Here is a 15,750-nt window from a genome sequence, read left to right as displayed (position 1 = left end):
GATAGGTACTATGTTTTAAAGTGTTATTATAAAAGGACATATGATTTAGTGATGATCACTGAAGGATTTTCACTAAAAGTGACTGATGTACCAGTTTTTAAATATCTTTATTTACAAATTGGTATATTATCGGTCAGTTTGAATGCCATATATGTGATAAAACAGATTATGAGAAATATCATATTTACAATGAAATCATTATATAACTGAATCACCTAGTAGGCTACCTCCTGCAATAATAACTTAATGGGCCCAATTGTGCCCTTTGAATGGACCAATTTTATGCTTCTCTTAGGAAATTTTGAGTTCGGTGTAGTTTCTTGGTGCTTCTTTCTGTGATCCAAGGCTTAAGAGAAAATCCCAATGGAATCAGACCTCTCTGGGATTGAGGAGAGACAGGAGTGAGAGAAAAGACATCCTGTCACATCTTAGTCCCACAACTGCTATGCTTTGCGGCAGGAGGAAAGAATCAGTCCCAAGAATTACATTGAACATTTCCAAATCTTCAATATCAAGGATGAATTTCTAAAACAAGTTTTGTAGATAGAAGTTCTCCAGCTAGTCATTAACTAAAATTCACATGCAATACAGTGAAGGATGCTGTACTTAACAAAAACCACATATAGCTTATTTATCTCTAATTTTAAAATAATTCCTTCCCTTATTGGGTATGCAAGTGAGCAGTGGAGAAAGTGGTGCATCTGCAATACCTAAAATTAAAAAAAAAAGAAAAGAAAATGAAACATCAGTTTAAAAATGGCCAAGATTAGAGGGTGGATCATGGACCCTCCTTAAGTGAAACAGAATATTTTCAAAATGAGGCATGATGGAATAGCAGGCTGGAGCCATGAGAAAGTTGAGAGGCAATTAGTCAGCATAGAGAGGGTCAAATGTAGTGAGTTGTTAATTCCCACTGGTGCAATAAGCTGACCACTTACCAGCTGGGGCCAGGGATTTTAGTGCTTCCAGAAGATGCGGGCTAGAGAACTTTACCAGGCACCGGAGGGGCTCTTCTCTCTCAGCCAGGATGCCCCTGTTTAAGTCACTTTTGAATTTCGTTTCAAGCTGACATCAAATATATTTATAAATGACTATTAAATACATCAATTGCAATGGCAAAATATAAAGAGACAGGATTATGTGTTTCACTAATTCTTGTTATCAAGAAACACAGGGATGAATGGGCGTGGGAACCATTTAAATTGCTAATTGCAAACACTAGGGGAAACCAGGATATCAGCAATATCGCACACAAAATGCTGAGGGTGCACGGTGCCTGACATGCAGGAGATCCTGCCCTCAGGATGTCCTTTACTTGAGCATTAGGTTTACATTCTTAATGGAAAATGAGCACTATTTTTTGTAATCTGTCATTTCAGTGTAAAAATATCTCATGTGTTTTGGGTCACTACCACAATTTAACTTATAGAAAACTTAAGAAACCTACAGAAGGAGCACAGGGTAAGGAGTCCCCCGTACATATCACTCAGCTGAAACAATCACCGGTCTTGTTCCATCTATTACCCCACCTCCTGTTCCCTACTGCCCGCACCCACTGGATTGTTTTGAAGCAAATCCAAGACACCATAGTATCCTGCTTGTAAATATATCGATATATACCTAAAAAGGATTTTTTCTAAACTTCACCTCCACATTACCACACCTAAGAAAATTAATAGCAGTTCCTCATATCATCAGATATCCAAGTATTGCTACTTCAATAGCACTGGGCTCTTAGATTCTAACTTCAACTTTTTTCTTTTTGCTTAAAATGATTCTTAAAATTTAGAGGCAGAATGCTGAAGCACTCATGCATGAAGCAATGCAGAGGGTGAGAAATGTCTGCCGATAATTCAGATGGCTCAGAACAAAGAAAGAGAAAAGAAAGCAAATGTGGCTAAATGGTAACAATGAGCGCATTTTGAAGCAAAGGGGAAATGGATGCTCACTGAAGTATTCATGCATGTTTCCTGAAGGTTTGGCATTTTTCAAAATACAAGAGGTAGGGGAAATTTAGTAGCAGGTATGAATAAATGTGTACCTTGACTTAGAGAATGGACACATTCTCAGATGTGTATAAAGGGAAGTTTTGTGGATTAAATCTTATGTGTCCTAGATCAGCAGTTCTCTATGCAGAATCAGCTTGTGGGCTTGTGAGAACAGATGGTTGGGACCCACCTCCAGAATCCCCTGTCCAGTAGGATTACGGGGGGCCAAGAACCTGCATTTCTTACCCATTCCCAGGTGATGGTGATGCTGCTGACCCAGAGACCACACTTGGAGAATGACTGTCTTAGGGTATATTGAAAAGAAGTGGGTTAAAACCCGCCATTCAGGGAACTTAACTTGAAAGGTGTCAAATCAACTTTTCCCACTAAAACCAAACCAAACCAAACAGGTGTTGGGCCTAACTAAGCAGATCACTGGTAGACTTCAAGTGTGGCCTGTAGCTGCAGAAAATTCTAAGCAGGAAGAATTTTATTGGAAGGTTTGAAGGGAGGAGAGTGTTATGAATATGAGTATTAGAGTGGTCATGACATAAATCTTGAATTTTGCTAATGGTGGCCAAGGGCTTGCCCCTCATCTGGCTTTCCTGGTGGGCAGTGACTCACTTCTGGAATGAGCCAGGTTTGCAGGTGACTGTTTTTTTCCCTATGTGATGCCAACTGGGCTATATAATGACTGATTTCTTTAATCTTTTGTCCAGTAAGTATTTATGAGCACTGACCATGTACAAACACTATTCTAGGTGTGGATGGGCTAGAAGGATACAATTTTGTTTTTCCTCAAAAATATCTAGATCACAGCTGGTTACACATAACTAGATTAATGTAAAAGGTGAAATGAAAGGCAAATTCAAAATTTCCAAAGGTTGTCCTTTGCAACAGAGGAACTTACTAAATAAGATAAAGAAGTCTATTTTAACTCATAAATTTTACAAAATTAAAGTGACGAATGACATAAGTTTCTTTGAATTGTTTTCCACTTGAAATTTTAGTTCTTTTTAAAAAATATGGATAACTTGTAGTTAGTTTATAGCAACATCCTACCTTATATTGTGCAAATTCTAGTCTTGGTTGAGGATAGTCTCCAAAAATTTCTTGAGTCACTCTTTGCACTCTTTCTTTTTCAACTTTGTTTTCATGAATGATCCTTGAATCCACTATAGATGGAAGATTTTAAGAGAAACCAGCTGTTAGGAATGTATTTCATCCACAAAGTATCATCCTTTCATTCCTAATCTTTTAACTTGCTCATATAATTTTGAAATAGCATTTACTGCTTTTTCACTTGATTGTAATAATTTCTTACAAAGTAGAAAGTTAGAAATATAGGCTGATAAGAAGATAAAAATCACTCATAATCCTACCACACAAAGCTAAATACTGTTAACATTTTAATACATTTGTCTAACCCTTCTTTTCACTGAATAAAAAGATACGTATTTTTAAGGCTGGGTTTATAAAATATACACAATTTTGTACCCTGCTTTCTTTACTTAACATGAAATCAATATTAGTTCCTATGCCATTGGAAAGTCATGGTTTAGTTCATAACGGCTGTACCATTTCATTTTACTGCTAAGTCACTGCCAAGGAAGAGGAACATTTCCATTTTTATAGTATATTATACCCCACCACTTTTTTTGAACTTTCTGATCTGCCTCAGTAGTTTCATATTCTATTTTCTTGGGTTTTCTATGGTGGACTCACGTCAGCTATGAATGGTGATACGGTCATGGTTCTTATGAATGGTGATACGGTCATGGTTCTGAGTACAGGCGCACCTCAGGAATAAGTGGGTGCAGTTCTATACCACTGCAGTGAAGGGACTCACCTGAGTCTTTTGGTTTCCCAGTGCATATGAAAGTTATGTTTATAACATGCCCTGGTCTATTACATGTGCAACAGTATTAGGTCTAAGAGGACAATATACATGCTTAATTAGAAAGTCCTTTATTGCTAAAAAATGCTGACCATCATCTGAGCCTTCAGCAAGTTGTAATCTTTTACAATAGTAACATCAAAGATCACTGATCACCGTAACAAAAATGAAAAAGTCTGAAACACTGTGAGAAACTGTGACAGAGCCACGACCTGAGCCAGTGCTACTGGGAAAATGGTGCCCACAGATTTGCTCAATACACGGTGGCCACAAACCTTCAATGTGTAAAAAGCGAAATACCCACGAAGTGCAATAAAGTACTTGGGAAGCAATTTACCCAGTGCATTATGATCCTGGGCTCCAGGCTCAGATTCAGTTTTTTCTTCTGGCTTTGCTGATTCCTAGTTATGTGATTCTGCTCAGCAAGTTACTAAACCTCTCTGAAACCTAGTTTTCTACCCCTCTTTTCTTATGAAAAGAGCTTGTTCATGGGACTGCTGTGAAGATTAAGGAAATGATACATATAAACCCCTTAGTATGGCGCCTGGCACAAAAGAAATGCTCAGTTAAATTATTTAATATTTTGGTTTGCTTGTGGTTATGATTAGATGCCATTCTAGCAAATTCTAAAGGAGACCTATATTAGCTTAGCTTCCCCACTTCAACAGAAATTTACTTTTCAGTTTTCTGAAAACAGGAGATACTTTTGAATCACAATCCTGGTACAGAAATGTTTTACTGGGTGAGAGAAATCTGAAAAGGAATGTCCTTCCAAATTTCAGTTTTTATCTTAAAATACACATACTATTTATATCTAGCCCAAAGCTTCTTTCTTGTAGAGATGTAGTAGAGTTGTGAGTTTCAAAGCTCTAGGAAAAAGAAAACAGAAAAAGTGAATGCTTTCCTAATTTTATCACCTCAAAGTATAGATGTTAATTGGTTTTAGTGCACAAAAGTATGGCAAATCTTATCTTTCGTTTTTCCCAACACAGATATTTGAGGCCCCATACAGACTGAGTTGAGCATTTCTCCTAGAGCGATATTGACAGAGACTGCCGGGGCCAGCAACAAGGCTGCTTTGTTTGAGGAACTCTGTACCTTGTTAACATAAAAATGTATCTGGAAGAACTATAGCTGCTGAGCCAAAAGCTAGAGAAATCAAAGGCAGCCTTTACAGTGTGATGCTGCAGCTTTATGTCTTTATAACTGTGGGAAAAAAAACCTCACTGACATTGCTTATAGAAAAATAACTTTGCTGTAAGTCTAAATCTCCCCGACTTCTTCACTCACTTTCCCCCACTGAAGGCACTGTTTTTATAATCAAGTGTTTGACGAGTTTTTCTAGAAATGCAACTAATCATAGCAGAATTGTTGATATTAATAGCAATTTGGTAGGAGGCTGGTAGGTAAGAGGGAAGGTGCTATGGGGGGAAATCATTACCTAACTTTTTTTAAAAATTAGTTTTAATTGGAGGATAATTGCTTTACCATATTGTGTTGGTTTCTGCCATACATCAACATGAATCAGCCATGGGTATACATATGTCCCTTTCCTCCTGAACCTCCCTCCCACCTCCCACCCATCCCACCTCTCCAGGTTGACACAGAGCACCGGGTGTGAGCTACCTGCATCATAACAGCAAATTCCCACTGGCTATCTGTTTTACATACGGGAACATGTATGTATGCAACTTCTTAATGTTAAGCTTGTTTTCCTTAAAGAGTAGCTTGCAGAAAGCCATCACTTCTTTCTACTTAGAACAGATGAAAATATATAAGTAGAACATACCTAGGGGCTCAAAGATATACAGTCTCAACAATTCTATAGGGCTCTGAACATATGAACACACAGATGCCATGCAGAGGGGAAACAACAACAACAACAACAACCCTGAGCCTTGGAGCAAGGCCAGATCCATTATCATTAAAAGGAAAATAATACATTCAAATTATTTTTTTTCTTAATAGGTTTTTTTTGGTTTACTCCTAGTACACTAGACACACCTCATGAAGTTATGAGGAATTATGGTTATACCCTTTGTACCAAATTGGCCCAGTATAATATGCCTTGATATTTGACCAGGAACATTTTTTATTTTTTTGACTCACACAACATTGCACGTGGGATCTTAGTTTCCTGACCAGGGATTGAACCCATGCCCATTGCTTTGGAAGTGAAGTCTTAACCACTAACTGCTAGGGAAGTTCCACACTCAAGTAATTTTTTTTTTTAACATTCAAATGCAGAGCTCATTTTATTGAAACTCAGTCGAACAAATTACCATTAATTTGCCCTCAGTAAAATTCAGTATTAAAAATGTTTCTTGTTTGCCAAGTGAAAAGTAAATAGCTGAAAGGTGAAAATAAAACCTTTTTTTAAACTTTTTTATTGAAGGATAATTGCTTTACAGGATTTTGTTGTTTTCTGTCAATACACTCAAATAATTTTGACAAATAAACTGTGGGAATTCATAAACCAATGCTTCCTCTTTTAATTCCTATATCACTTACTTGACTAGTGGGACAAAAGATTCTGCTTCTCTCTTGCATAAAAGAATAATATAATCAGCTTCGAAAGATAATGTCAAGTTACTCTGAAGAGAAAACAAATTCTGATTGGAATAGCTGATTAGGAAACAGGGGCCCTATAACATATACTCCAATGACTGATGGGCAGTATAAACACAATACAATTATGAAAAGATGAAAGTGAGGAATTATCTTATTTCCTATTATGTTTGCTGAAAACCTTCTCCACTTCAGGGACATCTGATGTGATCTCCTGTTGTTGGAGGTAGACTTTCCCACCTCAACTTCTAAATTATGCATGAAGAGAAAATGGAGACTCGGGTTTAAATAGAGTCATTGATGGGCTCACCTGATTATACTGTTTAAAAACAATAGCCTTAAGAGAGTCCAGATATCGGCTTCTGAGGTCCATTTTCACAATCTGATGGTGTTTGCTAGCAACTGTCAGTGCCTTGAAGTGAAAATTAGCAAGATTATTGATAGCATTACTGTGTCTATCCCTTTATTTATAATACTTGTTCAGAAAAAATGTAGGAGTTGTAATCAGTTAATAATTTCTACTTAAAAGTGAAAAGAAATCCAGAATAATTAAATCTCATGTTCTGTTACTCAGCTTGAAAAACACAAACAGTGGCTAGTGGCATTAAGATCCTCAGAAAGGCAAGGTCTTTTGTACCATTTTTAGAAAAGAGATCCTTTTTTTTTTTTTTTGGTCAAACTACACGGCAGGCAGGATGTCAGTTCCCCACCCAGAGACTGAACCCATGGCCCCTGCAGTGGCAGTGCGGAGTCTTAACCACTGGACAGCCAGGGAAGCCCCACAGGGACCCCGTTTAAAGTTAGGGATTAAAAAAAAAAAAAGTTAGGGACTATGATAAATTAAGCTGAGAGTTAAGAATAAAGGATGAACACTCAAATGGTACCGTTTGTGATGATTAGTTGTTAATACTACAATGACACTGCCACACAAAAATGCAAGTAGAAAAAGCAAATTATAGACCCTATACACCACGCTGGTTTCTGTAATGAAACATCTTCCACAAGGAGCCAGCAAAACTGTTAAAGCAGTTACTTTGGGTGAGTGCGATTGGGAAAAAGGGGTATGAAGTCTTAAAAGATTGGTTAGAGACTTCGTTGGTTGGATTTTTACCTTGATTATGCATTACTTCTCGATTTCGAGACACTAATGAAGAGTTCTAAACCAATGCTGATGGCGTGCTCTCACTTTCAGAATAATAGTACTTCCTGCTCTTTATTTTAAGAGATTGAGAATTATGGGTGGTATTTTACATCAAATGATATTGAGGAGTTTAAACCTACATGGCCCTGAGATAAGGATAATGCAAGAGCCGACTCATTGGAAAAGACCCTGATGCTGGGAAAGACTGAGGCAAAAGAAGAGGGCAGCAGAGCATGAGATGGGTAGACAGCATCGCCGACTCAATGGACAGGCACTTGAGCAAACTCCAGGAGATAGTGGAAGACAGAGAAGCCTGGTGTGCTGCAGTCCATGGGGTTGCGAAGAGTCAGACACAACTTAGCAACTGAACAACAATACCGCTTCTAGTAGTTGGTTCCATACCTGACCCAGAAGGGGTAGATTGCTCTTCAGTTGGGAGGACGAAGTGAAGGCATATGGAGTTTGGGAATAGTACACCACGTAAGCAGGTTTGTACTGGTTTGGCTTTTTATACTGTGTTCCCCAGGCAATTCGAATCCATACCGAGTTCTCCTCAGCATCTCTGAAGCTGACTGTCACCTTATTAAAAAAAAAAGACATAAGTTCTCTAATTAACATATCATGTTGCACCAACAACTGATGCTTTTTAGGGGTGAAGGATGTCACTGTCTGGCTGAAATCTGGCAGTTTTTCTCCTACTTCTCATTACAGTGATTTGGGAAATCTCTGGAAAAGTGTTTTATGGTTGCTTTGTAAAGATACATCCATGCCTTGTAAAGTCTTTTGGAAGGAAAAAAAAAATTTAAATCCCACAATCAGTGTATGACATCACAAATTTTCAATAATTTCTTGGCCTTTGTCCTGAAAAAAAAAAAATAGTAGAAAGGGACAGAAAATGGGCTAACTTTTAACAACTGAAACATAGTTTTTAGTTTGTCTCTTTGTAAGTTTTCCCAAGAACTTTCTATTTTGAAGTTTTATCTGATAAGATGTGCAGTTAATCCTCTCTCACACGCACGCACGCACACACACACACACACACACACTCCACCCAGCACTCCCCAGTTACACTCCTGTGCCCTCTCATACCAGCTTCTCTGCCCCGTGGTTCTGGGCAGGAGTTCTTAACCTGAAGTCAATGGTTAGAATTCAGGGCATCTATGGACTTGGGGTGGGGTGGATATTTCATCTTTACTTGTGGGCCTCCGTGATGGCTCAGACAGTAAAGAATCTACCTGCAATGTAGGACACCTGGGTTCAATCCCTTATTTGTAAGTGGAATTTAGCATCTCCTTCAATTGTGAAAGTAGGCATCAAGACAGTAGAATTTTAGGATGTTATTTTGTTGTCCACAGAAATCTCAAGTATTTTTATCACATTACAATTGTTGCATGAGTCTCAAGAATACCAATTATACCTATTAGCACTTTGAAGCTAGTTGTTTTTAGACCCATTATGAGATTATTTATTGTGTTAATAAAGAAGCACATGCATTACTGCATCAGTTTGTCATCTTAATGCCTTTATAGTAACTGTATTTTTAGTATCATTTGTTTCCCCTGTGATTCTGTAGATTTTACTTTACAGCATTTAAAAACACACTTCTGAGAAGTGGTCCATAAGCTTCACTAACAGCAAAAGCATCATTGCCACAAAAAGGTTAAGACACCTGTCCTAGAGCAGCCACTGAGTCACTCTTCAGTCCTGGGCACCGGGAGATACTACTTGGCATGATGTCGCCATCCTCAGCCTTTGGGAAAGTGGGGTTAACTAGCCACTAGTTAAGTTATGCAGAGGAAGGTAAAGATAAGCCAGGAGACCTCAGTTGGTTGAGGAAAGGGATGAGGACGTGCTGGTCAGCTCAGAGTAGAGGGACAGGGCAGACAGAGAAGACCCAAGGCCTTTACCTATTTATCCTCATCTAAAACCTGCAGCGCACACAGCATGTCACTCTCCAGCTGGCCTTTCAAGCAGGACAGATGTGACCAGTGAAAAGGCTCCTTTGTCCCCCCAGACCCGTGCTGTTGCTGCTGTTCAGTCGCTAAGTCGTGTCTGACTCCTTGCGACCCCATGCCAGGCTCCATGGGGTTCTCCAGGCAAGAACACTGGGCTGGGTTGCCATTTCCTTCTCCACCAGCCCCTGCTAGTGTGCCTGAAATTCATTCACGAGGCAAAACCTTTCGGACCATGGTAGAGATAAGAAGAGATCTAACAACTGAAATACAAGGGCATCAAAGTAGGAAATGTGAATGTTTCAGGCGCTTTTTCTCCTTGCATGGTAGGGGTGGCCTGGGGTTCAGAGAACAGAAATCTCTGCTGCCTGAAAGAGGGACAGGAAAGACTGTCAAGTGAGGAGAAGGTGCTGGGAAGGAAGATACACATAAACTCTAAACTGGACCTGAGAGAGATGCTCTCTAGCTTTCTTGTTTTGGGTGAAGTAGGGTGAGTGTGCTGACTGCAGTTTTGAAAGAGGAGTTGGCCAGTCAGTCTAAGCTTCATGAGAAGGCTGCTTCCAGAAGGGTCCAGACCATATATCTACAACATTCCTGGAGAAGTGGCCATGGATTCTGTGCCTATGAGGCTTTGTTTTTTCTTTTATAAAAAAAAGCAGGTGCATGCAATATACCCACAGTCCAGACAGGACTCTCCTATAACCTCTATAGAGTTCACAATTTCATGGTAACAAGAGTTTTCAAATAATATAATCCAAAATAACAACTTATTCAAAAAATTTAAATAATAATAAAGAGAAATTTTCTTTTGGTTCACAGTTTCTTTGAATTAATTTGTAAATTAAATATGTTCCCCCTCAAAAGGCTGAAGATTTTGTTCTGTTTTGTAAACCTGATAAAATGATTCTAAGGTTCATCTGGAGGAATGGTTAGGACATTTCTGACAAAGAAAAATAACTGGGGGTAGGCGTAGGGTTGACTTGTCTTAAGGGTTATGAAAATGTTTTAAAAACTAATGAGTAGAGGAGTTTGCTCTAGGCAAGTGGCCCCCCTGATACCAAAACCAGAAGCAGGAAGAGTTGCCTACACGGTCACTGGCAGGACCACTGTGAGTGGTCTCCCTGCTAGGGCAGAGCCGGCCGCTGGAAGAGCAGACCAGAGTAGGTGCTTTCTGCAGGCAGCTGCTAACTCAGGCTAAGCTTGTGCTCCTGCTGGAGACAAGCAAAGGGGGCAATAGGGAGGGGCTGGTGGGATTCCTTCCATGTGGGGGGCACATCGGGAACAAGAAGAAATATTTCCCTCCCAGAGTCTTGTGGCAGAAAAAACAGGGCTTGAGGATAAGCCTGGGGAAGGGATGTATTTCCTCTGAGAATTAAGCATGTTTATAAGCAGTAGAGTAGGAAGCAGAAGAGGGAAGGGAGTAAAGATACAAAAGAGAACAAAGAAAAATAGAGCAGAAAAACTGCATGAGGATGTAGGAGATGAATGCACAGCACATAGAAGGGTCGTTGTAAGAAAGGAGATGAGGGAACATGTTCGGTGACAGGTAGCTAAGTAGAAAGCAGGACCAGTTCCAGACTAAAGGATGAGGTAAGGGGATGGAGGTGACATCACCTTTACGGCAGAAGGCAAAGAGGAACTGAAGAGCCTCTTGATGGAAGTGAAAGAGGACAGTGAAAAACCTTAAAACTCAACATTCAAAACACTAAGATCATGGCATCCGGCCCCATCGCTTCATGGCAAATAGATGGGGAAACAATGGAAACAGCGAGAGACTTTATTTTCTTGGGCTCCAAAATCATTGTAGATGGTGACTGCAGCCGTGAAATTAAAAGATGCTTACTCCCTGAAAGAAAAGCTATGACCAACCTAGACAGCATATTAAAAAGCAGAGACATTACTTTACCAACAAAGGTCCATCTAGTCAAAGCTGTGGTTTTTCCATTAGTCATGTATGGATGTGATAGATGGGCCATATAGAAATTTGAGCACCGAAGAATTGATGCTTTTGAACTGTGGTGTTGGAGAAGTCTCTGGAGAGTCCCTTGGACTGCAAGGAGATCAAACCAGTCAATCCTAAAGGAAATCAACCCTGAACATTCATTGGAAGGACTGATGCTGAAGCTGAAACTCTAATACTTTGGCCACCTGATGCAAAGGACTCATTGGAAGACTCTGATGCCGGGAAAGATTGAAGGCAGGAGGAGAAGGGGATGACAGAGGATGAGACGGTTGGATGGCATCACTGACTCAATGGATGAGTTTGAGCAAGCTCCAGAAGTTGGTGAAGGACAGGGAAGCCTGGTGTGCTGCAGTCCACAGGGTTGCAAAGAGTTGGACATGACTAAACTGGACTGAAGGGGATGGAGAGACAAGTCAAGGAGTTTGAGAATCAACTGTAGGCATGAGCCACCCAGGGCCATTTAGGTAAAATTCATTATTGTTAAATAAGATGATCATTTTCAGATTCTCAGTCAAACCAGCCACACTTCAGGTTCTTGGCAGCCCCATGTAGCTACTTGGCTGTGTTCTGGACATCTCTGATCTAGAACATTTCCATCAGTGCAGAGTCCTACCGGGCAGTGCTGCTCTTGAGGAAGAAGCAGAACCCCTGAACTGAAAGGTAAGGGGAGCAGAATGTTTTTACAATGAGCAGAGTTTGTCTTTGATATTGAGTAGAATAGTACGGAATGTTACTAACTGAAATTCTTGCAAATTAAAAAAACAAGGTAGTGACGAATTTTAAGTGCACGGGTGCCGTGAAATTGAATCTCATGGAAATTCAGATAAATTCTATTCTTACATTTTTTAATGCTCTCTGAAGAATTTTCTTGAATGAACTTTTGAATTCTTCCATATCAAAAAGATCAATGTTGTCACCTGTCAAAGTGAAAAGAAAAATCAAGAAAAATCAAGGGAGCTACACTGTCTTCAATACATTTGCAAAGACCCTGAAGGTAAGAACAATAATGATCGAATCACACAAACACTGCCAGTATCTCTGACTCAGCATCACCAAATATATTTCTCACTTTTCTATACATGAGTAATAATCATTTCATTTGGAAAGAAGAGACTTAAGAGGAACATGCTGCTATTCCTTTTTAAATTGCCCAAATATCAAATACAAGTCTTTGGTTTAAAATGAGAAACATTACCTGGTCTTTTACTCATCTGAAAAACATCCCAAATTTTCTGGTGCCGATGAAACTGAGTATCTGAGGGAGGGAGAAAGAGCTTATTACTGCATGTCAGAGAACTTTCAAGCAACGGGCTTGTAAGTACATATTTTTAATAATGTGAAAGTGGAGAAAGTAACAGTAATTTACAAATTAAGTTATGCAGATTTTTCTTTGAAATATAAATTTTCAATGGATTAAATTTACTCCAATAAAACGGGTTATAATGAATTACTCAACATAGTAGAGATTTAGCCTTCATTCTCAGACCATGTATTCTGTCCATACAGGTCTACTCCAGAGTGCTGCATCTCTCCAGAAGCCAGCGATGACGTGTTCCCAGCACTGGTGTTTCCATCGACTTTGCTTATTCTGCACTCTTCTCCTAGCTCCTTGGGCACCTCATTATGGTCTCTTCTAAAACGCCACCATGCAGAAAGGCCTCCCTGAGCACTCTACCCAAATTGAAGCCTCCATCCCACTATGGTTTTTCCAGTAGTCATGTAAGGATGTGAGAGCCGGACCATAAAGAAGGCTGAGCACCAAAGAATTGATGCTTTCGAACTGTGGTATTGGAGAAGACTCTGGAGAGTCCCTTGGACTTCAAGAGATCAAACCAGTCAATCCTAAGGGAAATCAACCCTGAATACACATGGGAAGGACTTATGCTGAAGCTGGAGCTCCAATACTTTGGCCACCTGATGCGAAGAGTCAACTCATTAGAAAAGACCCTGATGCTGGGAAAGATTGAAGGCAGGAAGAGAAGGGGACAACAGAGGATGAGACGGTTAGATGGCATCACTGACTCAATGGACATGAATTTGAGCAAGCTCTGGGTGCTGGTGATGGACAGGGAGGCCTGGTCACAAAGAGTCGGACGTGACTGAACAACTGAACAACAATAACAACATCCCGCCCTGCTCTAGTTTCCTTCATGGCACTTACCATTTCCTGACGTTACAGCATATATTTAGATGTTCATTTGCACACTTGCTTGTACACGAGATACTGGACTTAGTCTTGTTCATCTTATTCCCAGTGTCTAGCCACTGCTGCTGCTGCTGTTGCTAAGTTGCTTCAGTTGTGTCCGACTGTGCGACCCCATAGATGGCAGCCCACCAGGCTCCCCCATCCCTGGGATTCTCCAGGCAAGAACACTGGAGTGGGTTGCCATTTCCTTCTCCAACGCGTAAAAGTGAAAGGGAAGTCGCTCAGTCATGTCCGACTCTTCGCGACCCCATGGACTGTAGCCTACCAGGCTCCTCCGTCCATGAGATTTTCCAGGCAAGAGTACTGGCTGGCATTAAATGTATGTATCTGATGACTGACTGAATGGATGAATGTAGGATACAGAAGGCACCCTTTAGGAGTTACAAACTTAAGAGTATCTTGGATTAAAAATGGATCCAGTAAGTTATTGAGCTCAGTCCCAACACATCATCATCCTGGCTTTACTCGGTCCCTGTGCTGACCCCATCTGCATCCGTGTCTTTGGACCTAGGATCAAGGTGCTCTGCACCCCAAAAAGAGGGACTGTGGGCTCCAACACTCAAGGGCACCAATCTGCTGTGCCTTTGAACTATTATTTTTCTTGCCCTTGTCTTTTTTTCTTTTTTGGTGCCTTGGTGTTCTCTCCCTATCCCAGTCTGTTTATGGCGATGGCCTGAGAAATCTTCATTATCTAGTTTTGTCTAAAACAGGTATAATCAGGTACAATGTGATGTCTGCCCTTAAAGATAGCATCCAAAAGGTTTTGTTTCTTTCTGATATATTCTTCCTTGGTTCTGTGTTTCAGAATTCAGATGGCCTGCTAAATGATATCTGAATAAGGTTGTTATAATAATAATAATGGAGAGGAATCATTTTTTGTTGATAATGATTCCTTTAAGCACCATGCAGAAGTTCATGATAAATGGCAAAGAATTAAGTACAAATGCTGACATTTCCTCGAATAGTACATATCTGAGACTAACCCATGATCTTTGTGACAAGCTTGGTCCCCTTCTAGTGTCCACTGTCTTAGTCAGGGGTCCATCTTCCTTCTAGTGGCACATGCAGACCACGGAGCCATGCCTGCCTCTCTCACTCAGTACCCCCTTGACCACACCACATGCAAGTCTAGTCAGTGCTATCCTTACAAGCGGCACTGTAATTATAACAAATTCTCAGAAATATATTTTCAAATTCTGTTAGCAATAATACAAAGCCTAGCAAATACTTACTATGTGCTTATTATGTGCCAATTACTGTGATAAGAACTTTTCAAGTCTTATCTTACTTAACCCTCACAACGATCCTGTGAAATACAGGTTGTTATTATGTCCATTTGATTTAGGAAAAGTCTGAAGCTTAGAAAAAGGTGACGTGACTTGGCAAATGACACAAGACTGGTTTTAAGTGACAGAGCTGAAATATGAAACCAGGTCAGCTTAACTCTAAAATCTGAGCCGTCACATACAAAACTGCCTCTCTGATGAAACTGGACTGGTTAAGTATAAATACAAACCACCAAGACTTACAAATGATGTCTAAATGGGCTGCATCATTGAGCCTTGCACGATTCTCCTGAAAGAGAATGTAATAATACTTTTAGTAATTACGGTGATAGGTTTGGTTCCACTCCATCTACAGCACATTTTAGGGTTGCTTAGGACAAACTATGAGGGCCCTCTCAATACTGTACTGACAACATGTCTTGCAACTAACGCTCTTCTGATTCATGTTCCAGTACAGGCTCTCACAACTGTTCTCCCACGATCTACTCTTCATTGATCATTTTTAACTTTCTGTTTGGTTTTTTCAATCAATGGTATCCTTTCAGACCTACTCTATACCAGGGTTTCTCAACCAGGCTTCAGGGACATTTTGAGTCAGATACATCTGTCTTCTGGAAGCTGTCCTAGAATGTAAAGGAACATTCCTGGCCTCTATCCCCTGGAAGCCAGCAGCACCCACTCCCAGTTTTGACAACCAGAAACATCTCCAGATGTAATGTCTTCTGGGAGCAAAACCATCTCAGCTGAGA

At 40.1% G+C, this 15,750-nt stretch overlaps 1 protein-coding gene across 3 annotated transcripts in view; it reads right to left on the bottom strand.

Moving 5' to 3' along the window:
- Nucleotides 1–88: 88 nt before the first annotated feature.
- Nucleotides 89–15,750, bottom strand: part of CENPN (centromere protein N) — a 27,536-nt gene continuing 11,874 nt past the window's right edge. For all 3 annotated transcript variants that reach the window (XM_069552512.1, XM_069552513.1, XM_069552514.1), the window contains exons 3-11: nucleotides 15,245–15,290; nucleotides 12,705–12,764; nucleotides 12,350–12,426; nucleotides 7,997–8,173; nucleotides 6,764–6,865; nucleotides 4,691–4,754; nucleotides 3,051–3,163; nucleotides 939–1,065; nucleotides 89–710 (exon numbers count right to left, since the gene is read on the bottom strand). In XM_069552512.1, the coding sequence (XP_069408613.1) occupies nucleotides 628–710; nucleotides 939–1,065; nucleotides 3,051–3,163; nucleotides 4,691–4,754; nucleotides 6,764–6,865; nucleotides 7,997–8,173; nucleotides 12,350–12,426; nucleotides 12,705–12,764; nucleotides 15,245–15,290 (849 nt within the window). In that variant the 3' untranslated portion in view covers nucleotides 89–627. The remainder of the gene's footprint in view (nucleotides 711–938; nucleotides 1,066–3,050; nucleotides 3,164–4,690; nucleotides 4,755–6,763; nucleotides 6,866–7,996; nucleotides 8,174–12,349; nucleotides 12,427–12,704; nucleotides 12,765–15,244; nucleotides 15,291–15,750) is intronic.

Source organism: Ovis canadensis, chromosome 14 (genome assembly GCF_042477335.2).
Source record: "Ovis canadensis isolate MfBH-ARS-UI-01 breed Bighorn chromosome 14, ARS-UI_OviCan_v2, whole genome shotgun sequence".
Lineage (NCBI taxonomy): Eukaryota > Metazoa > Chordata > Mammalia > Artiodactyla > Bovidae > Ovis > Ovis canadensis.
The sequence above is the reverse complement of the archived record's forward strand: the minus strand, read 5'-3'. Positions and strand labels throughout refer to the sequence as shown.